This window comes from Penicillium solitum, assembly GCF_028829755.1.
Source record: "Penicillium solitum strain IBT 25940 chromosome Unknown utg000005l_segment0_segment0, whole genome shotgun sequence".
Classification (NCBI taxonomy): Eukaryota; Fungi; Ascomycota; class Eurotiomycetes; order Eurotiales; family Aspergillaceae; genus Penicillium; species Penicillium solitum.
Window position 1 is genome coordinate 2,168,507 of NW_027072125.1, and position 26,777 is coordinate 2,195,283.

General features: G+C 50.0%; 7 protein-coding genes across 7 annotated transcripts; 2 read left to right on the forward strand and 5 right to left on the reverse strand.

The window, feature by feature from the left end:
• Nucleotides 1-751: 751 nt before the first annotated feature.
• N7455_008454 (putative cytoskeleton assembly control protein Sla2) lies at nucleotides 752-4,615 on the reverse strand (the record flags this gene model as incomplete). Its single annotated transcript, XM_040958972.2, has 12 exons — nucleotides 752-838; nucleotides 904-2,118; nucleotides 2,176-2,325; nucleotides 2,377-3,422; nucleotides 3,481-3,665; nucleotides 3,721-3,778; nucleotides 3,834-3,914; nucleotides 4,006-4,163; nucleotides 4,242-4,317; nucleotides 4,417-4,434; nucleotides 4,504-4,550; nucleotides 4,608-4,615. 12 exons carry the CDS (start codon nucleotides 4,613-4,615, stop codon nucleotides 752-754), a joined length of 3,129 nt encoding a protein of 1,042 aa, XP_040810569.1.
• Nucleotides 4,616-5,305: 690 nt separating this feature from the next.
• N7455_008455 (SMP domain-containing protein) lies at nucleotides 5,306-8,306 on the reverse strand (the record flags this gene model as incomplete). The annotated part of the gene is made up of 2 exons (XM_040958977.2): nucleotides 7,689-8,306; nucleotides 5,306-7,613 (listed from the first exon to the last, which is right to left on the reverse strand). Exons 1-2 carry the CDS (start codon nucleotides 8,156-8,158, stop codon nucleotides 5,306-5,308), a joined length of 2,778 nt encoding a protein of 925 aa, XP_040810522.1. The 5' UTR covers nucleotides 8,159-8,306.
• A 750-nt stretch (nucleotides 8,307-9,056) lies between these two features.
• On the reverse strand, nucleotides 9,057-10,456 carry N7455_008456 (trans-hexaprenyltranstransferase; the record flags this gene model as incomplete). Its single annotated transcript, XM_040958960.2, has 2 exons — nucleotides 9,057-9,218; nucleotides 9,275-10,456. The coding sequence occupies 2 exons, from the start codon at nucleotides 10,454-10,456 to the stop codon at nucleotides 9,057-9,059; spliced, it is 1,344 nt and encodes a 447-aa protein (XP_040810512.1).
• Nucleotides 10,457-11,024: 568 nt separating this feature from the next.
• Nucleotides 11,025-13,097, reverse strand: N7455_008457 (proteasome regulatory particle lid subunit RPN3; the record flags this gene model as incomplete). The annotated part of the gene is made up of 3 exons (XM_040959024.2): nucleotides 11,025-11,168; nucleotides 11,243-12,537; nucleotides 12,617-13,097. The coding sequence occupies 3 exons, from the start codon at nucleotides 13,095-13,097 to the stop codon at nucleotides 11,025-11,027; spliced, it is 1,920 nt and encodes a 639-aa protein (XP_040810573.2).
• Nucleotides 13,098-13,637: 540 nt separating this feature from the next.
• On the forward strand, nucleotides 13,638-14,481 carry N7455_008458 (uncharacterized protein; the record flags this gene model as incomplete). The annotated part of the gene is made up of 3 exons (XM_040959059.2): nucleotides 13,638-13,702; nucleotides 13,753-14,118; nucleotides 14,172-14,481. The coding sequence occupies 3 exons, from the start codon at nucleotides 13,638-13,640 to the stop codon at nucleotides 14,479-14,481; spliced, it is 741 nt and encodes a 246-aa protein (XP_040810500.2).
• A 2,954-nt stretch (nucleotides 14,482-17,435) lies between these two features.
• N7455_008459 (putative transcription initiation factor TFIID subunit 12) lies at nucleotides 17,436-19,503 on the forward strand (the record flags this gene model as incomplete). The annotated part of the gene is made up of 2 exons (XM_040959003.2): nucleotides 17,436-19,178; nucleotides 19,249-19,503. Coding segments are annotated over 2 exons (1,998 nt in total), but the record flags the coding sequence as incomplete, so codon positions are not given.
• A 1,492-nt stretch (nucleotides 19,504-20,995) lies between these two features.
• Nucleotides 20,996-23,661, reverse strand: N7455_008460 (1-phosphatidylinositol-4-phosphate 5-kinase; the record flags this gene model as incomplete). The annotated part of the gene is made up of 2 exons (XM_040959057.2): nucleotides 20,996-22,493; nucleotides 22,544-23,661. 2 exons carry the CDS (start codon nucleotides 23,659-23,661, stop codon nucleotides 20,996-20,998), a joined length of 2,616 nt encoding a protein of 871 aa, XP_040810532.2.
• Between the last annotated feature and the right edge of the window lie 3,116 nt (nucleotides 23,662-26,777).

Genomic DNA, 26,777 nt, shown 5'->3' on the forward strand with positions numbered 1-26,777 from the left:
ATGTACTTTAACTTGCAATTCAATTAGTGGTTTGCGCAAACTGCCTTCTCCCTTGTAGCATGTAAAATTGCAAACAGATATGTAGAAACGTGTCTCGAGGATACGGTCGCATCTTTTTCCTCATGGGTATTCAGTAAAATCCTTCGACAACCAAAACAACTACCCGTTCCTCCAAATCACATGTTTTCCGGATTCCAACCCAGACATTCCCATCGCCTCACTCAGGGTCTATTTGGGTCTACCTGTCACTTTAATCTCGAGGCTCCAATTACCCAACGACGCCAAGATACTCGATTCTTTGTCTGAATGCACGAGATGACGTCTCGATACTCTTTGGTGACACCCGCCGCTAGTCGGCTCTACCCGCGGATCGGCATGCACTGCATCCATGGTTCCACTACTCGAGTGTGGAGCCAAAGCTTGGCATGCAGCCTCGGGGACATGTCGGAGACGAGCCACGCATGTCCGACCGTGCGACCGTGCGACCTTACGCTCTACAGGGCCGCCTACTGGAGCCGGAATATAGATACACATTCAGGGGAGTGGATATATGGACTACAATGATTCAGGGAACTAGGTAAGTTGCTTGCATTCGCTATGGGAAATCAAAACAAGAAACTAACTACGGGGTTTGGGGAGAATGGCCCAGGCCGATGAAAGCAAAGTGCGACACGGACGAAACAAAACTCCTTGAAATTGAGATGCGGAATGTACACAGACAGCCAAGAGCGAAACACATGCGACGATTTCCCTAATCCTCCTGGTAAGAGATCTTGCGCATTTCACCCAGACGCTGGCGGGCGCGAGCGAGACCGTTCTCGAGTTGGAGGATTTCGACCTGTTGGGACGATACATATTAGTATGGGGTGGATGGGATACAAGGGGGAAGGGGACGTCACATACCTGCTGCTCCATCTCGCGGACCTTGAACTCGTGGGAGCTCAGCTTTCCATAATCCTCGCCCTCGTCACCGTCGCGGTTCTTCTCCTTGATAATGTCCTGCACCTGCCGCACGAGGGCACGACAAGCGGCACCAACAGCCTTGCTGGCGGTTTCTAGGCGATCCTGGTTCTTGCTCATGAATGTTGCCTTGACCCGACTGGCTGCGACAAGCTGGGCTGTGCTGGCTGCAACATCATTGGAGGCGACAATGAGTTGCTCTGGAGAGTTGCGGCCCGAGATTACACCATCAGCAGTCTCGATCAATGTGTTGGTTGAAGAAGCCACTGCTTTGGCGGCAGAGATCAAACCCTCCGTCCAGCGGTTGTTCTTCTTGTAGAAGGCAGTGCGAGACGAGCTTCCACGGCCTTCGCGAACAATCTCCTGTTGTGTCTCTGTCGCGGCCTTGATCAGCTCCGAGATTGCGTTAGTGACGGCAATGGCAGCGGCAAGGATAACATCGTTGATGCGCAGCTCGTAGGTCGAGTATCCGTCACGAGGCTTGTTCTTGAGTTTGGCCAGACGCTGGGCAGCTGCGTCAATGGCATCGGCGGCCTTGAGCAATTCCTGGTCGACAAGGTCACCTAGATCACCACTGGTGCTGATCTTGGTATTCTTAGGAGCGAACGAATCAACCAGCTTCGACAGCGCCTGCAGATCACGCTGGACTTCGAGGTTGTTGTTGATAACGACATCAGTCTTTTGCAGTGGTTCCAGACCTTCGAGACGGAACGACTGCAAGCCACGGAAGAACCGTACGGTCGCCTGAGCAGACTTGCGCGCAGCATTAACCAGGTGGTCGGAGCTCTTGTCATCGGTGGCGAAGCGGATGAGACCCTTGGTGTTGCTCAGCACATCCGAGACAGATCCAGAGAAGATGGACACTGTCCGGATGATCTCAGCATGGGGACTGTTGGGGCCATCGGCTACAAAGTTGTTGAAAGCAGTTGAGAATTCGGTGGCAGAAGCGGACGCCTTTTCAATCTGCGAAAGAACATATGGAGGAGAGGCATTCTGGTTACCGGCCTGCATGGACGAATCCAGTTCATACAAAGCATCGTCGACACGCTGCACACCAGTCTGCAGCACGGAGTCGATAATATCATTAATTTTCGCGACTGTGCCGTGGAGGACAGTGTCAATCTGGCTGTCTAGCGCATGGTCGACATCGCCTTGGCTCTACAGTGGAACATGGTCAGTATGCAGACATCGAATGATATCAATATCACCACTTACCAGTCTCAGCTCCTCTAGTTCCTCAAGCGCCTGGTCCATACCAGCCTTGTACACCTCAATCTCCTCGTCCTTTTCGCGAAGAGCCAGGTCAAGGTCTTCCTTGCGGTCATTGTTGCGACTAGAATGTTCGTCCAACGCGCGCGTTTTAACCTATAAGGTCAGCATGAATCACAAACTTAAGCAAGATGAACGGTTACTCACTCGAAGGGACTCTTCCAGGTCGGCCATCTCGCGGTTATACTTGGACAGTAGGGACGAGATCTCGGTGCCCTTTGAGCGTTCTGCGTTTTCGGCACGCTCAAGAGCCATGCGAAGCTCGCGCTTGATCTTCTCCAAGTCATCTTTGTTGGTTCCCGTCAAACGGTCACGGTCATGCAGAGCACGGTCACGTTCCCGAATCATGTCAGCCAGCTCCAAGTTCTTGGTCTTCAGCTCGCGCTCCAGCTTCTCTCGTCGGTCAATTGCCTCTTGCGCGGAGGCTGCCTTCAGCTTGAGGCTCTTTGTGGTCTGAAGAAGATCGAGGTGCTCTTGTCGAAGCTGTGAGTACAACTTGGCCAATGCCTCGTATTTGGATCGCCAGGTGTTCACCTGCTCCTGCAGGGATCGAATCTGCTCGTCCTTCGAGGCATTCTGCAAGTTGAGGTTCGAGTTCAGATGGTTCATCTGCTCCTCGACCTCTTTGACACGGCGGTCATATTGCTGCAGCATCAATTGATCACGCTCATACTGTGCACGGGCGTTGAGGTTCTCCTGCTCCAGCTCCGCCAGCCGGCCTTGTGTGTGTGTCTGGTACTGGTCGCGGAGAAGCTGTTCCTGTGCCAATCTCTGCTGTTCCGCCTGCAGACGCTGTTGTTCCTCAAAGTCGTTCTGGGCTTGCTGTTGGGCGAGAAGTTGCTGGCGTTGTTGGTCCTCCCACTGCTGCTGCAAGCGTTGCTGCTCCGCCTCGTACTCTTCTTGCTGGCGTTTGGCCTCGTTTGTCCAGAAATCATTAATCGGCTCTGGTTCAGCAGCGACCTTCGGTGGCGGCGAGGGTTGGGCTTCCACTTCTCTCGCCGGTCGTCTGGGAAGAGCTGGGCGATCGTCATCTTCGGCAAGCAAGCTTGGCGGATCCTGTGGCAACTTCGGGATGGTGATAAGGCCTGTTAGGTAGCGCAGGTTGGAGCACTCATAGTAGAACCGAACAAGGCGGTGGTGCTGGGCATCATATCGGCCTCGGAGTGGCTCGAGGGCTTCGTCCTCTCCGGTGGCTACAGAAACATCAGTCAGCGGCTGTTGAAGCAAATCGAAGAACTAAGTGCAACATACTTGTGTGCATGGCTCGCAGCATGCTGGTGATGAACTTGTAGATGCCATAACTCTCCTGCACAAGTGGCACCAATGCCGAGATCCGGCATTCATTGTTCGTGCCGGACTGGAAGTTCGAGAAGATGAGCTTTTGGAAGGAATCGATTTGATCTTGAAGAGCCATCAGATCGGTGATGGTCTCATAGCTATGTGACTGTCAGCACCTATCTCCATTGTCACGAAAACCAGGTATGTACCCACCCTTCGTTCGGATCGTTGATCGACTTCAAACTAATGTACTCCTCATATTCAAACAAGCCTGCGACTGTCAGACACCCGCCCTTCACAGAACTGGTCAACCGTGGACGACATACCGTTAAATTCGGGGTGGTTGCGGTGGAAGTTCAATTTCGCCTCGAGGAAGAAGACGTACTCCCGAATGAGCGGCGCATATCCTATACAGAACTGTCATTATTCCGTTCGTCACATGTGCTGCCACCTCTCTCGAGAGAGCAATTGCGCAGTCGTCCTGCGTGAAATCCATACCTCGAACGCCGTCACCTCCCACTCCTCGCATCAAGCTATCAATCCAGTTGGAATGTTGTTGCGCCTCGCGAACAACCATGGGGTGGCCCTCTTGGAGAACCTTGTGTATCGTGATCAGGGCCTTGAACGTCTGGACCTCGTCGGCGAGGACGGGCTGCCTGTCAAGAACAAAGCCGTGTTAGCCATCTCGAAAACAACAACCTTTTTCCATGCCTTCCGGGTATCTCAAAACGTACACTTTCATGCCAGCCCAGAAAGCCGCCGATGACTTGTGGTCCCACGTATAGACGATGCAGCTCCGCACATGTTTTCCTACAGGCGCGGGGGATGGTCAGTTCGATTCGGACGGGGCAAAGCCGAGATAGCATCAATCAATTCGATGGAGGGCAATGAAATATGATTGGAACGTACGTTTAGGAGCGGTTTCCTCTGTTGTCAAATTGTTAGCCCATCATGTCCGCTGTCCCGCATCGGTCTCATCCCCGACTAACGACTTACCGATACTGGTGGCCTTGCGGATATTGATGGCCAAATCGGCCTCGGTTCTGCGCAATCCTTTATCAGACAAGCACTCTCAGAATTCCAAGTCCATCTCTGCTTACCGACTCATCGTGGCGGTTGGGGTGTGTGCTCAGGGGTGAGGGGAGTGGACGAATATCGGAAAGGGTTGTCGTGTTGACAAGATCTCGAACCCGGACAGCGCACAGACGCCAGAGATAGGTTGCGCTGACCGGAACAAGCGGATAATTCGAATCGCAAAGCAAAGTGAAATTGGTGAAGCACCAAAAAAGACACACGTGGGAGTTCGAGCAATGACGTTGATGGGGAACGGGAAAGCTGGCGCCTGTCGGGAGTCTTGGCGACGCCTAAGCCGATGCGGGTTTGGGCCATGGGCTTGGATTTTGAGGCTTTATCCCTTACGAAGGCTGTCTGAGTCTACGCGTCAAACATATATGATGTACACACTACAAGCCAGGCAGCATGAATAAAATATTCATCTGGGCCAATCTCTACGGTCTGCTGTTCTACTTCGTTCGAAACGCCTTAAGATCGACATGAATATATTGAATATCGGAGGATTAGCTACAAGCATAAAAGAGTCGCATAGGGGCCTTGGAATACTCTATGCAAGAGAGTGATCGCATGTAGGGATGACCAGCCCGACATGGAGACTTCTGTCCAGCACAGCAATATGACCAAGGAATCAAAAGGTCCAAAGGGTTTCGCCATCCAATTCGCTAGTTGCATGGATGTATGTGAACGAGTCTCATCTTTCGTGTCGGGGCGAAGGCAACGGGAATTACGATGAGGGTATTTCCACCCTTCCTGTAGATGGCAAGGCCTCATGACTACCTAAAGTTGAAGAGGGCGCCTGATCAACAGAGCGTAACGATTCAACAACAGGCAACTCCTCTTGCTCTTCGGAATCAGCCTCAAACTGTTCAGCCTTTGATGATGTCTCACTCTCAACAGGAGTCGGGGCTATCAGACTGGAGTCTGATTCGGGGTCCCCAGGGGCCGGGCTATTTGGCTCAGATTCTTGAGGTGCCTCCACCACGAGAAGTTCATCAGTGCCTTGGTCATCACGCACTTCAGGAGCCATTGGTTTCCTGCGAGGTAAATGTGATAGTGGGGGCTGTTGGTCTCCTGTCTTGGGGCGTTCGGGCACTGTGTGTGCTGCCACAGGTTTACGCTTGGGTAATGTTCCTGCGTTCCTCTTTAAGGCATATTTGTCTGGGCGCGGCAAGGGCGTTCCAAGTGGTGGATGAGGATGGCCTCGCCCAATCGGTTGGTTAAGCGTGCCCGGAGGAGACCGCGGCGAATCTTGTCCGTTATTTGGGTCACCTTTACCAAACACGCTCCAACTCCATTTCTTGGCGGCGGCAGTAGCTTGCCCGAGAGTCATTGGGCCGGAAGACTTGTCGTCGGAAGATGTAAAGGTTTTGGTAATGGTTTCGATTGTGCTGCGTCGTGGAGCCGTGTCGCTGACCACGGACACGGTGGAACTACCCCGAGAGTTTCTCAGGCTGGAGAAGGACCCGCTCTCCATGCGGGTAGAGGAAGGTCTCTGGATAACACTTTCATGGGTAAAGCTAGCGCTATCAATTGAATCTGCAATCGACGATTCGCGGCTATGGACCGCATTTTCTGGCATCATAAGACCACCTGTAGGTGGCGAGGTGCTTGGAGTTCGCTGCGGGGATGTAGGTGGGGACCGGTTTGATATCTCTATCATGGCGTTTGTTGCATGGCTCTTTTCTTCACCCTTTTTGTCCGACACAGGTTTGTCAACCCTGGCATTGTCCGCTGTAACTACAGGGTCTGCAGCATGAGAGAAGGTCTGTGACCGAATAGCTCGAGGCAGGGCTGCGATGTCCGGTCTCTCGACACCAGTGGAAGTTGCAGTGGAACTGTTCGATTGCAGATCCGACAGGGAAGGTTTCAGGCCTTTACGCGGCTTCTTTTTGGCCGTTCCGGACTCAGAAAGGACAGGCATGCTCATCGTGCGATCGTCCTTGGACTTGAGGGTTTCAATGGGATCACTAACAACGCTCTTCGGGGTCGGGGGGGCTTCGCCAGATTCGTCAGGTATCTCTGGTATCTCTACCTGAGCACTCGACTCTGGAGTGTCTCGCTGCCAAATACCACCGCGGAAAGCCTGGCCAAAGGTATTATGGAAGGGAACGTCGTCCCAGAAAGGCAGAACAATGCTCTCTGCCACTGCTTCGCGGATCTTGCTCTCGATCGTGCGCAGGATGAGGCTGTATGTGATTTGTTTGGAGCTGACAATGGGTTGGATGTCCATTTCCATCTTTGGTGTGGTTTCAAAAGACATCCAGATGCGATTGCTGGGTGGGGGCTTGAAGCGTACCAACAAATGGCCTTCAAGTTTCTTCAACACAACGGCAAGGACAATGTCGACCTCCCTGGCCTTGAACCTAGGGCCCAAATCAATGCGCACAGTTGCCGAGATTTCGACCCGAAAGTTTCCAGTGTACTGCATATCGGCCTCCACACAGCAATTACCGTCCACCGTCAAGTCCTTCAGTCTCGGGTTGGTGATAAACGGAGCCCCTTCGCCCATATCAATTCTCTGCAAGCCGATCTTACTAATGAAATTGGGTTTGTTGGCACGCGAGATTTTCTTGACGATCTTGCTCCGCACGAATTCCTCCAACTCAGGTGTCCGGTACATCGCTAGGAACCACCTTCCAAGGAAAGCATTGATCCAACGTGTCTGCAATTGCTCTTCGGAGGAATGCAGGCGCTGGACCAATGTGACAATATGCTTGGTATCAAACTCCTGATGCTTGGGCGGGCGATCAGGCGAGTCCCACAGCCGGTTTTGATTCTGCAGCATGGCGATATAGAAATCCTCCTTCTCAGACAAGTTTTCAGAGAAGAGATAAAACGGCGGAGTCGGCCCTCCTAGATCCCCAAGCGAAGCCAGTCGCCGAGAGAGGCATATAGCGTTTCTTTTGAGCCACAGCTCTCCTTCTGGGATGTCCCCTTCTCCCCCGTATATGGTCACGTCGTGGTGAGCAAGCGATATGACATACCGTACCTCGACCTGATTTACATCATCGTAAAGCATCAAGTGGCCATGTCTGATCACATATCATCCAACGTCAGCAATCAGCGCTTAACAAACAACCTATACATTCAGACGAAGAGAGGCATACCGGAGAACAATGTAAAAGACATTACGCGCCCGTTTCGTGGTCTTTCCATTCGCCTTCGCCGGGTCGATACTTGGTGCCTGCTTTCGATCAAACAGACTCCGGTACATAGTCTGATACACGCTAGGACTTTCGGCCGCAACGACTTCCCCAGCGGGCGTCGTTCTCTCGGGGGGCTTCCCATTCACACCACCGGGAACATATTCACGACAGACAGCAAAATATCCAGCAGCGACATCGGACTCGTGAGTGCGATGGAATTTCTCCGCCAGCTGGTCGGTGCCAGACTTGAGACTAAAGTCGTCATCGGTAGGTTGACGGACGGGGTCGGCCGCGTTCTCGCATGATTGCGGCAGTTGGGGCGCCGATGGAAGGGTCAGGTAGGCGTAGAGGATGATTGAGGACAATACTAGTGGAATGAAAGTAATTCCACCGAGGGCGTAAACGAAGAGGAAGCTAGCGAGCGAACCCATCGGGAACCAGTCGATCAATGCGGGCGGGTCGAAAGCTCCATAGTTTGGGAGAGCGACCTCCAACAGCTAAGATAGGACACGGCAAAGGAAAAGAGACCGGCTCCGGAATAAAAACGAGCGATATAAGGGACAAAGAATTATAGCGCGCAAGAGAGTGAGTTGCAGGGAGTTGCAGCTTCCACAAGCACGACGGGATGACGGAGGGTGTTGGGTACCTCGGCATTACTGGTTTTGTATTTGTATTTCATCTAAATTACCACTTTAAAGTACAGTAATTTTGTATTTATATTGTAATTTAGATACTTGCTGTATCATTACTTGTAGATCCATTTGTACCCCGCCTGAATCGACCAGCTGTCAGGAACGTGAAAGGATCCTCGGAAATCAACAACCTCACCTATTACTGCTTGAGTCAGTTCAAATGATATATGGTGGTATTTCAGCCCAAGCTGAATCCGAATACTTAAATTCAGCAAAAGAGTCGATAATCTTCCTCTTTATGCAGTGCAACGGTGACTTTCGAGACCCACTCAGCTTATACCAAAGCGCGTGATAAGGGTCCTCATACTTAAAATACAGAAACCTACATTCTAAAGATCACGCTGATGGAGTTGAGCATCGTGATGGGCGGCTTTTGCTTTTTGTTCACAAGATATCATCATGTTTCGACAGCTATCTTATTTGGGATCAGCCAAATATATACATACATACCCATGAAATAAGAACCAGCATATACACACTGTGAGAAGAGAAAATCTTTCTATTGGTGAAGATCAAATATATATCCAACCATCTAAGTGTACACAGGCATATAGAAAAAAAGACAGTCACCTGAAGAAACAACAAGGGATGGGCAAGCTGAAAGATAAAATATGTGTACATGGGAGCGCAATCTCCTCTACTTCCTGCGATTCATGGTCTTCTCGCACATCTCAATCAGACCGGTCTTGGCATCACTGTCTGGGAAGTCGCTGATGGCGGCAATGGCCTTGTCGGCATATTCCTGGGCCAGAGCACGGGTCTGCTCAACACCATTGCTACGGTAAACGAGCTCACGGGCCTAGTGGAAGCAAATGATTAGTATTATCGTACCACGCGCTCATTTTGAAAACTCACCAGCTGCACATCACCCTCCTTGCGGAACTTCCGTCCGACCAGAGGACCAAGCTCTGGGTTACTCTTCCACGCAAACAAGAGTGGAGCAGTCGCCAATCCAAGCTCCAAGTCTGCACCAACAGGCTTGCCCATCTCCGCCTCAGTGACCGTGTAATCCAACATATCGTCAACGAGCTGGAAAGCCAGACCCAAGTTACGACCATAAGCATACGAAGCCTCGATCACCTCCGGGGCACTCCGTCCCAGAACCGCAGCAGAGCGGCAGGACTTGCTGATCAGACTGGCAGTCTTCAGGTAAGTCTTCTGGAGGTAGTAGGCAAGTGTCTCGTCGGTGTAGACGGGTCTCGATTCGTCTTGCGCAGTGTTCTTCAGTTGCATGAACTCGCCCTCCACTAGATTAGCAATTACAGTGGCCATGAGTTCAGTGACCTCGGGGTCACGCAGACGAGCGAGTGCTACCGAGGCACGCCCAAGCAAGAAGTCGCCCGCCAGCACGGCCATCTTATTTCCGAACGCGAGGTTTGCGGAGCTATTGGCACGACGTGTCACGGCATTGTCAATGACGTCGTCGTGCAGGAGAGATGCTGTGTGGATCAACTCCGTGATCTCGGCCAACCGCCGTTGTGAAGGTAGGATGTTGTCATCTCCCGCGATATCGTATTTGCTCTCGGCGTTCGGGGCCACGAGCGGGTTCATTTCTGGGTTGGCGTCTTCGAGGATGGATGGCGCACTGAAGGAGGAATCGACGGGGCTCGGTTTATCCGTGTAGGTGTGGTGCTTGCGAGGGTCCAAAGCTGTCGCCTGGGACATGAGGAGGACAAGCATGGGCCGCATGTGCTTGCCCTCGCTATGAGTGTAGTACTTAGCGACCTTATCCAGCGCTGGGTGACCTGATCCAAGCAATTGTCGGATGTTCTTGGTGAGGAACTTGAGCTCTTTCCCAACCATTCTCAATGGGTCGACGGAGATTCCTGGAGGCGCCTTTGGCATACCCTTGAAAATGGCCTGGGCCGCTGACACGGCAGCTCCAAATGGCGAGGCATCCCGCCGGCGCGTCGGGTGGTATTTGCGGGATTGGAGAGCAATATGCGTGAAACGGAGGTCATCGCGGAGGCATTGGGAACAGACAGTTGTTCGTGATGAGAGGATCAGCCCGGTGGCCGATGCGGTTCGAGCTCCCATGCTCAATGCGAGGGCTTTTCAATTATAAACGAAAGGATCCAAATTAAACCATAGGAACCCAATCCCAGGAAACGATACCGACGTGAGGTGTTTGCGGAGTACAAGGACGAACAATCTTGCGGGCGGGAAGATTTCGAGCTCTCTCGGGTCGGCACGGACCCGGTGCTACGCAGCCAAGTATGACTCGCCGACCTGTTATCGACACTTTTGTACGGAGTACTCCGTACTTTAAAAGAAAATAGCATCAAGGGGATAATAATCCTAGGGGAAATTACAATTTACAAGCCATTAGTCACTCAGTTGAGATATAATTCTAATAAAGGCACAGGGCAAGAAATGATTCCAGTATAATAGACACAGAGAAGACTGCGCCGGCCATCTTGGTCCTGCATCCTGCATATTCCCCTTCGTACACGTCCGAATAAAGAGCCAGAATAAGAAAAACAAAACAATTAACACACGGGTTGAAGAAGGCCGCTACGAGGTAGAGACCCATGCATGGGACCAGTGCGGTAGAGGGGGAAGGGAAAAAAATGCTGTATCGATTATGGAACAACCTCACTCCTCTTTAAATGGCATCGAAATCACCACCGGCATCTTCATCATCCATGTCTCCCTCCTGGATCTCCTTGGCAAGCTCGCGCTCCCGTTCCCGAGCTTCTTGGGCACTCTTGAGCTCCAGACGGTGCTGGTTCATGGGGAAACGCATAGCCTGCAATTGGACGAGTTCATGTTAGTAAGGGCAACAAAATTAAGAATGTTCAGCGAGGGAGATAGAAAACATACCTTAACACTCTCGTCGTGGAGGGCCAGACAGGCGCGGATACGCTCGTGGAAGGCCTCGCCAGGTTCTCTAGTGGCGTAGATGTCACCCACTTCCTTGCTCTTCATGAACCCATGCTCGTGATCAAGCGTGGCCTCGATGACACCGTCCCGAATAGCCTTGGCCACAATGTACTCGGCAGATTCTTCGCTGTCGAGTCCAAGGCGAAGGCAGATATCCCGTAGAGAGATACGAGAGTAAGACAGCGACATCATGCGAATACCGGTCTTGATGACATTCTGTCGCAAACGCAAGATCAAGGTGTATGTGCCATCCTTTCGGAAAGTCTCGCTGTGGGTGTTGACAATGTTGAGGAACCCATCCAGATCAGCAACACTGACTGCCTGAGAAAGCAACAGATAAGGGTGCATAGCCCGTTCCAAAGCCGGCTGGCGGAAGACTGCGCGGTCAGGAATATCACCCATCAACAGCTCGACAACGACCAACAACTTGTGGGAAGCCTGGTAGAACCCACGAGCAACCTGGCTAGCAGGTGACTTGCGGGTAGCCCCAATCAGATGGCTGTGGGCCTCGGTGTATTGCAGCTGGATGGCACGGATGCGGCCGAGGTAGAACATATACCGAGCAATCTGATTGTTAGACGCAGCCACGGGGAATGGGTTGTGCGAGATCAGTAGATCTGCCTGTGAGATATGAGACGTGGATAGGTAGTTGCGAAGCAGCAAGGTCATCACAGTAGCCTGCGTATCGACATCTTTCCGGAGCACAGCCGTGCGCAGTGCCGCCAACAGTGGCTGGCGGATAGTGGTAACAGCCGCTGCGGGAGAAGGAGGAAGCGGAGCGACTTGCTCGAAGAAGAGAGAGTAGTAAAAGTACACGCGGGCGGCAAGAGAATCCAGCGTACGGCGGTTCAGTGCACGCAGGCGCTCGATCAAGTCTGTCGAGAACTGGACTCCCTTCTGAATCTCCCGTTGGTCGAACAGGTATATCTGGACGAGAATGGAGAGATATGCATCCACTTCGGCAAGGGTCTCCTTAGGGATGGGCTTCTTATCCGAATCAACCTCCATCTGCGAGCTAGCTGGAACATTCTCGAAAGCATTGGTTTGGCCGAGAGCTTCCAACAGGAACGAGGCGGTCGAGCTAGAAGCGGAATAGGTCTCCACAATGACTTCGGCGAGGACCTCCGGGGTGAGGTGTTTCCGCATCGACGATATCGATCGGAGAACACGGAGGGTAAATCTGGGGTCGAAGTGGGCAACGGCTCGCTCGAGCAAGGTGAAGTTGGATTTGATGTCTAAACCCATGCCGAACAAACAGGCATTCATCGTTAGAAATCTGGACTTATTTTGAGCAAGGAAGAAAACTAGACAAACCTTGAATGGCCTTGGTTGCTGGGTCCACCTCTGGCTCGGTGTTCTGAACATCGCCATCCTCCACACCTTCCATCGTCACATCCTCCTTATCCTTGCCGGACGATCTGGAACCCTTGGTCGGGGGCACTACAACAGTCATCTTCTCGTTACTTTTGCGGTCCTTGCTGGTGTTGGATGAGGATGTAGGCGCACCTGCCGTATCCTCTCCCATCTCAACATCTTCGGATCCATTCACACCGTTCTCGGTTGACTTCGATCCATTTGTATGCGACTGATCATCCTCTTTCATGCTGCCGTTTGATGCGCCCTTTGCGTCTTTCTTGGTCGGAGCTGACTTGGCCTTGTTGGCGGAGGCGCGAGTGGTGGGCGCCTTGTCTTTCGCACCCGAGCTCTGAGAGTTCGAGTTTGCCTTTTCACCGTTAGCGGATGAAGAGGTGTCGGATTTATTGTTTGATCGCAAAGAACGCCTTTCGGCCGGCATCTTTCTCAAGCTGTCGAGCTCAGCTGGGCAGCCACCAAGCTATCGGAAGAAGTAGGGGGAAGGGCGAGTGATCACGATATGAAGACAGGAAGGAGAAAAGCAATTTAGAGAGCCAAACTGCCAATATCACAAGTATGATGAAGAAAAACTGGTGCGGACAGATGGATGAAGTGGATGGGTGATGTGATGTCAAGAGATGGGATGAACGGGCGCAAGAGACCAGATGAGCGCTTAGTCAGTGGAGCTTACCGGGCCTCAACTTAGCACTTTTGCTATCGAAGCTGTTAGAAAGACGACAAAAAGATAATGGAAAAGAAAATCGGCAAAAAAAGGAGTATCACTTGTAAATCAAAATTAAATTGCTGCTATCCTGCTCAGTCAATTTCAGCGTGGCTAGACGTGGTTGCTAATACACAGACATATTCTGAATTTAATGCCTCAGGCATATATGCAGCTTTCCTGGAGTAAACACTGCGGTGCAGTGTAGAACATTCAACCACTCATCCTTCACGATCCAGAGCTCTCAAACTACCCACAAACATGTCATTGCTCAATTCCCACCTAGAGCAGATTACGCTCTCTTCAAATGCTATTGCCGATTTGCCGTTAGTGCTTGTGATCGCTTCAACCATATTGCTTCCATTAACGCGTACAGGTTTCCTCCCCCACGTATTTTCACCACTGCACTGTTGGGCTCCCACGATATCACAGCTTTGATCCGGGACACCGAAGCCCATGAACGAGCACTTTTCCAGGTCGACCCCTCTACTAAGGCCCATGGACCACAAAGACGTGCCACACGACGCGGGACTATGTTCCCCGCTGAGACCGAAAGGGAATCAATGGCAAGCCGCATTTATTCGGCGCGGGACAACCGTAACCAGTCTGCAGTGGCAAGGGTACTGGGACACGATATGATGGAAGAGATCAAGCGATCAGCGGGCACCTCAACTAGAGGACCCCGCGGGGAGGTCAACGTTGAAGTGCTCCTTCGAGGCGCCGAGATCCTGTGCAACGTTTAGTGAGTGCCACATATCTGATAATAACTCTTGATTCAATCTAATCAGCTCAAAGTCCGGTTGCCGGTGCACAGGAAAAGATTGCCAACCTTCGCTATCGGCATGAGATGATCAGTGAGTCCATAGCACAGTTGGAAGGCCGGGTTGCAACAAACACAGCAGAACTAGATCAAATGAGGCACTCTTATGGAGACGATGAAGATGATTTTTCCCCTTCACCGGTGGCACAACCAGAAATTCCAGAGGTCACTGATGAGGATATTGAGCGAGAGTTGGCCGAAATCCGAAACTTGGAGCAGAGGAAGCGAAGGCTAGAAGAACGGGTTACAGGCATGGATCGAGATCTGGGTGGCTTGATAGGCTGATTCTTTTCTTTCGTCGTGGCTATATTCCTGCCTTGTGGAAGACTTTCTATTAACATCTTGTCTGCCTCGCTACCCACCAGAAAAGGACATCTTGCTCTGTGGACACCTCCTCCGGCTGGATACCACAACTCTCTCTCAATAAAGAGCTTTCCGGGTTCATGACTCTCCCCTGGTTTACCCTCCCCTAGCCATGTCTCCATGTGTTATTGGTGACAACAGGGTCTGACACGTTGTTATACTCGGCCAGAATAGGCTCCCCAGTGCTGCAGGCTGCTGTTCATACTGAGCCATTATTCCGAGCAAAATTTACAGCCGGGTAATTTTTAATTGTCATGAAAGAACACGCCTCATGCCATGCGTCAAGGTCATCACCACCAGCGACCTCTGGTGTCCATATTCCTCATGCCAAGTTACCCATGAGAGATGTCCATGATACAGCTTTTCATGCTTTACGATAGTTATGAGTATCAAGATCAATCCATCATTCACAATATTATTGCTCTGTATCAACAGGATTACCTACAACATACTACGTAGTAGAAAATACGTATAATATAGTGGATTCCCTCCATTATTTCTTCCAATGTTATCCAGTCATCTCTCTCGTTCAGTGTTAGGCCTCGCATCTTGCCGCCTTTTGTGGGCATACCTTCATGCAGCTACTTCGAAGTCTTTCGAAAATGCACGCGGGCGTTGAAGACTGCGGGCATCATTGGTCTCATCGCAGGTCTGTCTTGGCCTATAGAAATGCACAGGCGCTAGGCTTTGTCGGCGCGGGGATTCAAATGGCGTCAAACATGGCTCGTTGCTTCGGAAGTTCATGAATGATTGCAGAGGACGTAGATAGACGTCGTCTCCCCCGCTATGGTTTAGAACACTGTTAGAAGCGAATCACTGGCCACGAAGTTGTTACTACCCCTCTGTGATTGAAGACTCCCATGCAGTTTGGAGGACGGGGAAAGGAGCGCAAAGCCTCAAATACTATAAGAAGCGAATCACTGGCCACGAAAATGTCAATTACTTCCCAGAATCATGAAGTTAGTGAGGCCTAAGCCATCCTAGGCGTCGTATTTTCCTCCATGGTTTAGTTTAGAGGGAGAGAGGAACGAATCAGAGCAAGCGTAAAAAAAAAATATAAGTAGGATATAGAAGTTTGGCCTTGAATTATGCCTCGGCCCACTGATCTGAAAGCATCTTGAGTACCTTATAGCTAGTTTAAGTAGAGAGCTATTGATCTTCTAATTCTAAATATTAAACTGGATCACGGCTTCACTCTGTGTATGGGGAACGATCTAGGGGACTGGGAATGACTTTATCTAATAACATATATAGAAAAGCCCTCTCTACAGTTTGTGTTGTTTTACCGCCTTTGTATAATGTAGAGTGATGACTCGATGAGTCCATATAACACTACTAAGAAAGACATCTGAAAAGACGTCTGGAATGATATCTGGAATGATATCTGGAAAGACATCTCAAGCCAGATAAATCAGATAATTAGAGGCTGCACACGCGGCCGACTACCTTGTACAGTCATCAAGTCAATCAACCTTCCTAGAGACTTCAGATGCTCGGAGCGAGGCATAGTTCAAGGCTGAAGTTTCAACCTCTTCGATTATAGGAGAGATGACGTCTACGACCACTAAATTCTTTTATGATCTTCTAGAGTGAGTAGCATCTTTGTGATTATTGATTTACTTCTGACAATACTCTGAATCACAGAGGGGAAGACAACGTCTATGACCCTTGAACTCCTTTATGATCTTCTGGAGTAAGTAGTATCTTCGTGCTTACTGATTCACTTCTAATAGTATTCTAGATATCTACACAGCGATCTTCCCTGGAATTCCACTAAAAGTGCGGGCTCTCGGAAAATCTTGGGAGTTCTATGATCCTTCTATTAACGAGCTTCTCGTCAAAGGCATGGAGACCGGACCTCATGCAGTGGAAATCGCGTACTCAGAGCCCTGGGGAAGATGATTAGAGACGTGAAGTTATGGTTGAACAAATCCTCTGGAAAGGTCAACATCGTCCTACAGTCAAGATATATGAGATATCCATTGAACAATGGAAGATGGGCAACCGCACTCCATTCCCCGTTCAGAAACTTGAGATCACAAGGAACCCAGCACCAAACTGTGAGAAGATCCAGGGGAGGATACAACTCTCATTTGAAGATATCCACCTCAGGCCCAAAGGGCCAAATGACACTGACTTTGTCATCAGTCATCAGGATATTGAGAATCTCGCACACCAAGTCTGGCATCAACAGGACAAGCAGGGCAAAAGGACTACCAAAAAGACCACCAAAAAGAAGATATGACAAGGCCGCACAAGCGGCCACTATTATTGTTGCTCCACCCACATTGTGAATTCCAAGCAAAATGTACTTAATTACTAAAGTCAGAATGAAAATCACCGCTTTGGGCCCTTTGACTACCTGAGTATGTATGTAGGCACATGATATTGGTCCATGCACACTCCTGAAATTGACCGCCTTCCAACCCTGGAGCGTTAAAGCGGGAGATTGATTAGGTAAACCCTTAGTAGAGCCCGGGAGCCCGGGAGCCCCCCGGGGCTCGGGCCTTGGAGGCTTTCTCGGGGCCTTTCTTCAGGGGTTGACCCTAAAGGTGGACTATATGCCCCGTATCAGGATGTATAGGATATGCCCCAGCAACCTTGGAATACCACATAGATTATATAGTTATAAACTGGAAGATCAAAGAATATTACAATTAAAAAGATATCCCAATCACCAAATAATAAAGATCTCTGCGAGATTGTAGTTTCACAGAACAACACTGACCTTAGTTAAAAGGGTGGATGCCAAGACCGGGCCCAACCTCCATCACCGCCGTCAAAAGTTGTAATCTGCCAAAGCTGAAGCCCATTGCATTCGGACTATCCTAATCTATCATCTTGTGTGGTATAGTATAGCCTCGCTTAATATTCAGGCAACTGCGACCGCCTATATTCCTAAACACAGACTATTTCGCGTCGATTATCCTCTCCAACACTGTTTAACTCTTCGTGCCCTTGAATCCTCAGCAGAGCACCAGTACATCATCATCGCAGAGATGGATGGGTCTCAGGGCCAGGTTGGCCAGGTTGGCCAGCCAATGGGTGCCCCGCAGCCACAGCACTCGAACCTCATCCGAACCGATCAAGTACAGAAGCTACCGCATCTCAGTGACCAGCAGAAGGCCCAGCATACCCAACTAGTGCGCAGCCTCTGGGATTTGCTGAACACCCGCGATCCACAGACCCACGAATATCAGCAGGCGCATACGAAGCTCTCGCAGCTGTCCCAGAACTTGATGAAGGGGATGCGGGTTTTCCAGCAAAACCGACAGCAGGCAATGCAACAGCACCAGCACCAGCAGGCAGCGGTGCAGGGACAGCCAGGACAACAGCCACAGCAGGGGCAGCAGACACAGCCGGTACAACAAGCTCCTCAGGGCACGCAGGGACCACAGGGACAACCCGTCCAGAGAACTCAATCCAACAACCCCCAGACGATCAATCAGCTCATCCCGCAAATTCAAGCCCGGGTCAGCGCGCTCAATTTTTTCCTGCCCCCAAACGTGACCCCTGAGCAGGTACAAACATGGATACCCGAGGCTCGGTTGCGATATGGTATCGCTCTCCAGAAGCAGGAGGTTGGACGGGCTCGTATGGCCGATCTTCGTGCGTCATATGCTCAGCGGCAGGCCCAAGGCAATATGAGCCAAGAGGAAATGCAAGAATTCAAAAATCGGCAGTTGGCGGCTGAAAAGCTTTTCCGAGAGGGTAGCGAGTTCTTGAACAAGTTCAAGGAACAGCAGGAAAGCTTCAAGATTCAGTCGCAACAAAATCCACAGAGTCAAGCGATGAACCAGGCAGCACAAGCAAATACACCGGTCAATTTGAACCAAGCCCCAGTCGCACCTCCTGTGTCGGCTCAAAATGTACCGAATCCCCAGGCAGGAACGGCAGCAAACACCATGCAATCAGGGCAACCTCAACCCCCAGCTCCCCATACTATCAACTCAGCGGTCAACGCAGCGCGCCAAACTGCCATGTCCCCTTCTACCTCCCAACCTGGACAACCACCTTCTGCCCAGTCTGCTGGAAACACTCCAGTCCCAATCAGTGCCCCACTTCCTCAGGTGCAACGTCCACAGCAACCCTCCCAGCAAGGAACTCCAGGAGGGCAAGTCACTTTCAGCCAAAACCCCCATCCTGACGGCTCCACCCCCACACCCCCAGGGCCTCCCCAACAGGTAAACCAAGGCCCACCTCGTCCTCTCTCACACCAAGCTGCTATCTCACAAGCTGCACAAACCTACACCAACCCCACCCCTCAACAGCAATCAATGAACCAACAAGCCCAGGTTAACCAGCAAGCTCACCCCCAGGGTTATCTTGCCAACCGTCCAGGTGAAACCCCCAACCGCAACACCAACATGGCTATTCCCAAGAACCTGCACGTCTCAACCCCCGAGCCCGTCTCAATGCCAGGCTCCCGTCCCTCTCTTTCCGGTGGCCCCAGCCACGGCGCCATGGGCATGATGGGCCAGCCCGCGATCCAGAAACACCCGGGCTACGTCCTCGAAGGTGAAGGCCAGCGCGTTCTGAGCAAGAAGATGCTCGATATCCTCGTGCGCCAGGTCACCGGTGGCGGCGAAGGAGAAATGCTGACCCCAGATGCCGAAGAGGTGAGCTTGCCCCTCTTCAAAGTGAGAGAGAAATAAAAATAAGATCAAGCATGTTAATATTTCCCTCCAGTTCATCCTCCAGATGGCAGACGACTTCGTCGACGAAGTCATCACCCAGGCCTGTCGTCTCGCAAAGCTGCGCCCTTCCTCGACCCTCGAGCTGCGCGATATTCAGCTCGTCCTCGAGCGCAACTACAACATGCGTATCTCGGGCTTCTCTACCGATGACCTCCGCACTGTCAAGAAGCCTCAGCCTACCCAGGGCTGGACTCAGAAGATGTCTGCTATCCAGGCTGCCAAGGTCACTCAGGGTAAGAACGAGTAGGATGTAGATGCAAACTTGCATCACGGCTTCTGTTGTGATCTTACGCCCAGATGGTCTGGACTGCCTTCTTTTTTTTTCTAGTGATGTTGCACAGTTCGCTTTGGCTTTACGTTTCATGTTCCTTTCCCGGAGGTCAAATCGGGGGTGTTTCTTTTTGTTTTTCGTTTTCTGTTTCTATTTTACCCTTTCTATTGATTCTCTTCAGAATATGGCGTCTACGTGATGAATGGGCAGGTCTTACATTTCTTTGCTTATCTTGTTTGGCTCGCGTTCCATCATGGTTGGAATGGGGTCTTTTTTAGTGGTCTCTTACTTAGGTCCATCTTTGCTTTCTTGCGGCTCAGTCTATGCTGTGCTTGAATAATGAATTGCCCACCTGGCTTTGGGTTCTACGCTTGTTTACTCTGGTCTAGAGAGGATGTAGGCACATTGCAGCACTGCTGGTCAAGCTCTAGTATCAAGTCTCACCCGCGGAGTCACCATATTATACCACCTGTGCAACATACTCAGGGAGTTACTGTCTGCACAATAGGTCCACGGAGTTCGCTCTAAGGCATCTACTACTACACAACTCATTGACTTTACCACCTACAAAAGGTTACAACCAACAGAAAAAGAAGTAGTAAGGAAGTTCCCACGGTGAATTCTGCTAAGTTGATTACTCTCAGCAAATAAGAAGCACGAATATCGAGAGAAAACATGTGGTATAGTGATTGGTACAGGGTATGGAGAGACTCGATCAAGGAACAAGCAAATCAAAGAGAAAAGAAGAAGAAGCGGGATACACAAGAGAGATACAATAAGGAAAAAAAAGCGTTCGATGAACGGAGTGAAGACCGGATTCTGGAGCCGGCGGTATTCTTTGGCTGTGAGGGCGTGCTTTGAGAACAAAAATAAAGGGATTATGAAAAAAAGGAAATGAGATGGTTGGTGAAAAGATTGGATCATCGATGTGACGTTGGCACAGAATATGACAGCAACACTTATTGGGCTGGAGATGAGATCTGGTTATGATATAGAGAGTGTGGCAACGGTATGTTCGATCAATGAAGGTGGAACCTGTACAGTCCATGGGTGGACAGCGGACAGTACAGACTCGTAGTAAGCAAGGCTAGAGAGAATGAAGGCGCTTGAGACGGCGAAGAAAAAGAGAGAAAGAGTCGGTGAGGTTGAGCCTTCGGGTTTCAGGCTTTGTCCAAATGTTCCGAGTAATCCGGGCAAAGGTAAATAGGAAACACGCGAAGAGACGGAGAAGGGTCGCTCAACCGTCAACAGAAATTATACACATGTCACTCGTGAACATCAGTTTCTTGCGGAAAGTGTTTGGGGAAAGTATGAGGATAGGAAGATGATATGCCTCGCGCAGACCCATGCTGAGGAAACAAAATAGGTGGTTCTATCAAGAGCAACAAGGGGGATATCTCGCTGAAAACAAAACAAGACAAAAAACAAGAAAAAGAGACGAATAGAGGTATCAAAGGGATGGCAGTCGCTAACGTTGGACCGGGCTGGGATTCACGAAATTGCGCCGATCAACTTCCTTGCCTTTGCTGGGAGTTGCCGGTGGGCCGTCGCGGGGAAGAGGAGGCAATTCCTTGTCTGATGCTGGAGTGCCGTGTCGACTGTTTGAGCTGCGCCCTCCGACACTGCTGGCCTCGCCGGCTTCGTCCACGATTGGGAGAGTCGAAGTTGGACCGGGGCCCCCAGCGTCTGCTGGGTCCCAAACAGTGGCTAATGTTCGAGGATGTGTGACGGACACGTCTTTCGATGCCTCCTTCTCCGCTGCCTGCATTGTGCGCTCGACAGAAGAGGATCTCGAGCGTGGCTTTTCGGTTGATTGTTGAGGTGCGCCTGAGGCGGAGACTTCAGCTTCTTCGCGTCGTCGTTCAGCTTCTTCCCTCGACATAGTGATTCCCTTGATGAAATTAATGAAGCGCTCTCCGTAGCTCTCGGGTGGAATTGGAGAAATCTGTGTCCGGTCATGCGAGAGTCCTTTGAAAAAGTTCTCCAGTTTCTTGGTGGTTCCGTAATGGGTCAGGCAATCAATTATACCGAGGTAATAGATCTCGTCACCAGGTTGGCCATTCTCATGAGTAGCCCGGAAACCTCCATCATCCGCATAGAAGACATGGTATTTCCGTTCATCGAGGATTTCATCTGGCATCTTCGCAGCTGCTTTGTCCAATGGAACAGGCCGTTCACGTTTGATAAGCATGCGCAGCTCCCGGGCCTTGCGTTCATTTTCCAATTTTGATGGAGTGCGCATTAGGTTGTTGGGAGTCGTGTCCTCTTCGCGGTTGCCTCCTGGCTGGAAGACCTGAAGAGTCTTGTCACGCAATTTCTCTTCGTTGCCCCTGCCAGCATCATGGATTCCTACTAGAAGAGAATAGTCCATGATCTTGAGTCTTTGGAGCAACACGACGTCGCGTTTCAATTGCTCAATGAAGAAGTCTCGTTTTGACGGGCCACATTCCAAATGACGGTTGCGACGAACCCAGTTCAGGTCCTTCATAGTCGCTCTGGGGTTTCTCTCGAGATCTGACTCTTGCAGATCACGACCAATCGTCGAGCCCTTCAGGTCGAACGTCTGGTGGATATCCCGGTGGGGCGGGAACAGGTTGTTCATTACGACAAAGTGGATCTTCCGGCCGTATGCCATTTTGACTCGGTGCAATCCGTAGAATTGTGAGATAAGTGTGTTCGGATTGTTCTCCACGTGCCGGTAGTACTCAGGAAGAATCTTCCGGAGAAGCTTGTGCTCGGAATGGTGGATGGTCTTGATGATGTACTTGTAGTCGCGTGAGAAGTAAAAGAAGCTCCCGCTCTTACCCGGGGAGCCCAGTTCCGACAGAATGTACTTGCTTGTGAGGGACATAAGGTAGTCGGCGGGATCAAGACGGAACTTGGAGCGAAGGTGTCGGAACACCCAAGGTGCATAGTCCTTGAACTTGAAGTCGTATTTTGCGGAAGGAATCAGTTCGTTCCCGGTTCTGCTGCTGTCAGTCATATCCAAGTTGTCAACATCAAAAGGGGTGCGCACATGTCAAAGGAGAACTTGTGTTTGGCATCAAAGTCCGCCGGGGTGAGTTCCCGGTCCATTTTCGCGTTGATTCTCGAGACGGTGAAGCGGATACCAGTCAACATGTTGTATGCCGTCACATAGTTGACATGATTCTGGTCCACTTTGGTACCGACAATGACCCGATCATCGTCCTCCTCTTCACGGCGTCGTCGTGAGGCTCGCTTTTGTTTAATAGCTTCGGCCCATCGAGCCGCATCTTCATCCGGCGGTGCCTCATCCAAAGTGATATCTTGCTGGGTGCTGTTTTTCGTTGCCCGTCTAATGAGACCGACTGACGCGCGTCGGAAGCCGGTGGTCGGTGACATTCGGCCACTGCTGTACGCAGCATCATCGGTATATTCTCGGCTATCTCGTCGAACACTGGGCGTTCTGGGAACCTGCAATGAATGTCGTTGTCGCATACTCGAGTTCTGCGATTCTGGCACCGAGGCAGCGTCGAGTATGGATGAGGCGGGAGGGGAGGAGTGGCGTGGTTGGGCGGGCTTTGAATTAGGTGTCAGGCGATCAGGGTCTGGAGAATAGCGACCGTTCTCATCCTGCTGCGGGATTTGTAAGAGTGAGGCCGATGGCGAGATTGAAGACTCATCGGCGTAGGGTGGATGAGCGTCTCCGTTGACCATGAGTTTCCCTTGGACAGGTCGGCCATTTGCAGTACCATTGGGTTGTTGGCTGGAAGGGGCTGCTGTTGTGGAAATAGCTCCCGGGCCAGTGTCCGAAGGTTTACGGTCCAGCATGGCGGACGGGCGGCTGTTCTCGCGGGGATCCCTCGTGGATCCATTGCCTACCGAATGCATGCTGCCGTCCTTGGACAGGGGCAGTTCGCGCGTGTATGAGCCGACACTAGAGCGAGGGCCATTCAGGGAGTATGCACTGCCGTTCTTCAGGTCGGTCAACAGTTGTCGGTCATTCTGATGGGAGTCGTGATTGGCGTCGTTCTCGTTGGGCCAGTTGGTCCACAGGAAAGTATTTCCGACGGGGGTCTTGTCGTGCGACTTTCGAGAGGATTCGAAGGAGCGAGGGTGGGTAGCCGTGGCAGTGGCAGTCTGGTAGGAGACGTCGTTGGAGAAGGCTGGCATGTTGAATTTTCAGGGAACGGGGGTGACGTGAGTTCTGCGTGGACCGGCAACCCGAAGTGACGGCAGTCGCCCTTATTGGCGGAGATCGAGGAAAGTTGTGAACCGGACGGAGTTCCAGATGATTAAAGGAAACAAAGAGAGTATAGCGCCAGTTGCCCAGGGCGAGGATATTCAACCGATCAACATAATTCAATGCAAGGGAAAGGGGAAGACGCAAATGAGGTTGTTAAAATGGGGAAAATATGGGGGGTGTGGAAGGGGAGGTGGAAGGTTGGTTGTCTGGGAGAAAAGGAATTACACGTATGTACGGAGTACATCGAAATGTATAACTCCACCGTTTATTCTACATGAGATTTTTTTTATATATATATATATATATATATATAAATATACGTGTGTGTTAAATGTTTATATTATATTCCGATAGACATAGAATAGACACTTTTATTTCAATTCCTTATGTACCTAGAGAATATGCGTACCTATATAATTATTGTGGTTTGTATGTAATATGGTAAATACTAGGCTAGGTACATGTATCAGGCTGCTGCATAAAAAAAACTCGGATGTTCAATGAGCGCGGTTTATCACATCATTTTTCCGATTTTTCTTTTTTTTTCTTGGTATACTGTTATACTGTTATATTACTTTCCATTACTTTCAATATAAAACTATCCATTTTATTAGTCTTTTTCTAATTTCAATACAATACCCAAGTTGTTTAGGCAAGGAGATCGTTGCATAAACTCTGTACATCGAGTCGTTATAGTATAGGTATACCAATGGCATAGACACATAATAATACTGTACGGTCATTCCCCATACCCATATTCCGTACATACAGTACATACAGATACACGTGGAGATGGACCAATTACAATGTCAATCAGCCTATCTGTCCCTGGGCAATTTCTTTGGATTTCAGCCCTGGGGAGATAAAGAATCTGACAATCTGCTTCTACTGTCTCTATAATGTAACTAACTAGTTATATACATATACAAAGTAGGTATATTCCGTACATACTCCAGTAAAAGCAATTGTTCCAAAAATAGGGCTCTCCATAATGAAATCTTCCGCGTCTGCGCCACAGGGGAAATTCTCCACTTCCTGTACGAAGATACAAAGATACAATATAATAAGGATAGTCCCTGACCGGCATCCCCGAGCTCCGTGATCAAATTCCAACATCCGAGCCGATAGTAAAAATAGACGATCAATCTCTACGGAGTACTCCGTAGAGGGACCGATATTGGCGGGCATCCGCGTACAAATCAAACTTTGAACCTTTGAAGCGTCAATCCCCATATCGGAGCTATCTCTAAAGATATGCGCTCTTCTCTATCACTCCTACGGAGTACTATGCGCCAAACCAATTATCCTGGTTCTCACTTTTCATTGGTTACTCCACCATAACATGTGGCGCAGTCACATCTCTACGCGACCCTACCGGATTTAACTTTAACTTATCTTAATATCCGATATGGAATCTGTAGTATCCGCATGGCCATTCAGAGATCGCTATCATAAACCTTACGGATCGTTACATCGATGGAGGTGAATGTCCTTATGTGTGCAGGCAGATGGCAAGGTAGGATCGAAAAATCCCAATGTCCGCCTCGTCATATGACTTCTAGCTCAATCGTAGCACACGTCCTCCAATCATCCATTCATGAATTAGAAGAAACTGCTCGAATTGGACGTTCTCCATTATGAAAATATTGAACACAAGGTATATGAGTTCACTTGGCTAACTTGACCCTCCAATTGTCAAAATCTGTTGATATAATGGATATATCTATATAAAATATTTCCAATGGAAGAGTATCTCAGGATATGGTTGGCGTCTAAGGTTCGGTCCCCACCGAGTCCCGATCTAGTGCATCCAAGTTTGAATCTTGGTCAACTCATAGACCAAAGCCATATAGACTCCCAAGGTCTACTAAAAAAGAGATAGTGATATCTCGCTGTTTTACAAATCCCTTTGCTTTACTTGTTATTTTCCATTCCCGGGACAGACAGAGTACCCATAATATCCCAATATCACACCCGACAGAGCAAGAAGGAGGTGCGGAGTAATTAGATTTGCTTTTTCCATCCCTACATATGTACCTATTTGCCGCCGAGCTATCAGCCGCTACGTGATGCAGTTGGCCATTTCTGTCTTAGCTGAATCTAGGAACAAAGAAAAGCAGCACCGCAACCCATTCCCTACTATCCCCGTAGTGCATGATCCTGCCTCGATATTGTGGCCTCACTTGCATAAATCACATATCATATGCGACTTGGGCGAGGGTCTACTTCATCGTTGGGCGTCAAACTCGATTTTATACTTGTGCCCTATACTCAACCTACTCGCCCTACTCGACATAGATATAGATAAGCAAGGCGTAGACCGTTGATCTTTCCAAAATTAAGTTTAAAAAAAGGGAATAAATGCAGAACAAATCTCGCAGGATCCAAAGTCCTTTTTGCTACAGGGATTCTTGGTGCAAGCACCCATAACAGGTAAGAACAGATATTCCAAGTTGTGATAACTCAAACTTGGGAAATCCAACAGTCGTGGTCGTCTAGTGCGCTTCCCAGTTGAGTCAGTCACATGCACCAAATCTGTAGGATTGTGATATGATTCTCTAGGACACCGATTTTCCGCCATCGCAGTCAAGCGACATGAACCGACTGGGCACAAGGAACTATACGTCCAATAATAGGTGGAGTCACTACTATGGGTTAACGCTCTTGAATGTGACAGTGTGTACAGGGGAACTTCGAAGGACTATTTAGTTCTTACATTAACCTGCCAGCAACAGTCTCCAATAACTACTCATCCTTCAATACAATCCCTTCAAGACTTTTATCCACTGTGTGATATTGACCAAAACTACCATGTCTACACACAAATCGCCCAGTGACAATGCCTGAAAGGTGTGGAACCATGAGTTCACCTGGACGGATAAGCATTTCACACCCGAAGAGCTGCTACCGTTGAGACAGCAGACCGATGACCTGGTCGTTGATGCTGTGAGCCGACTGCAGGCTGTTGCTGTAAAGAACAAAAAAGCAATACGGGACAATGTTTTGGTCGATTTGATATGTACAGTGTTTTGAAGGAACATCA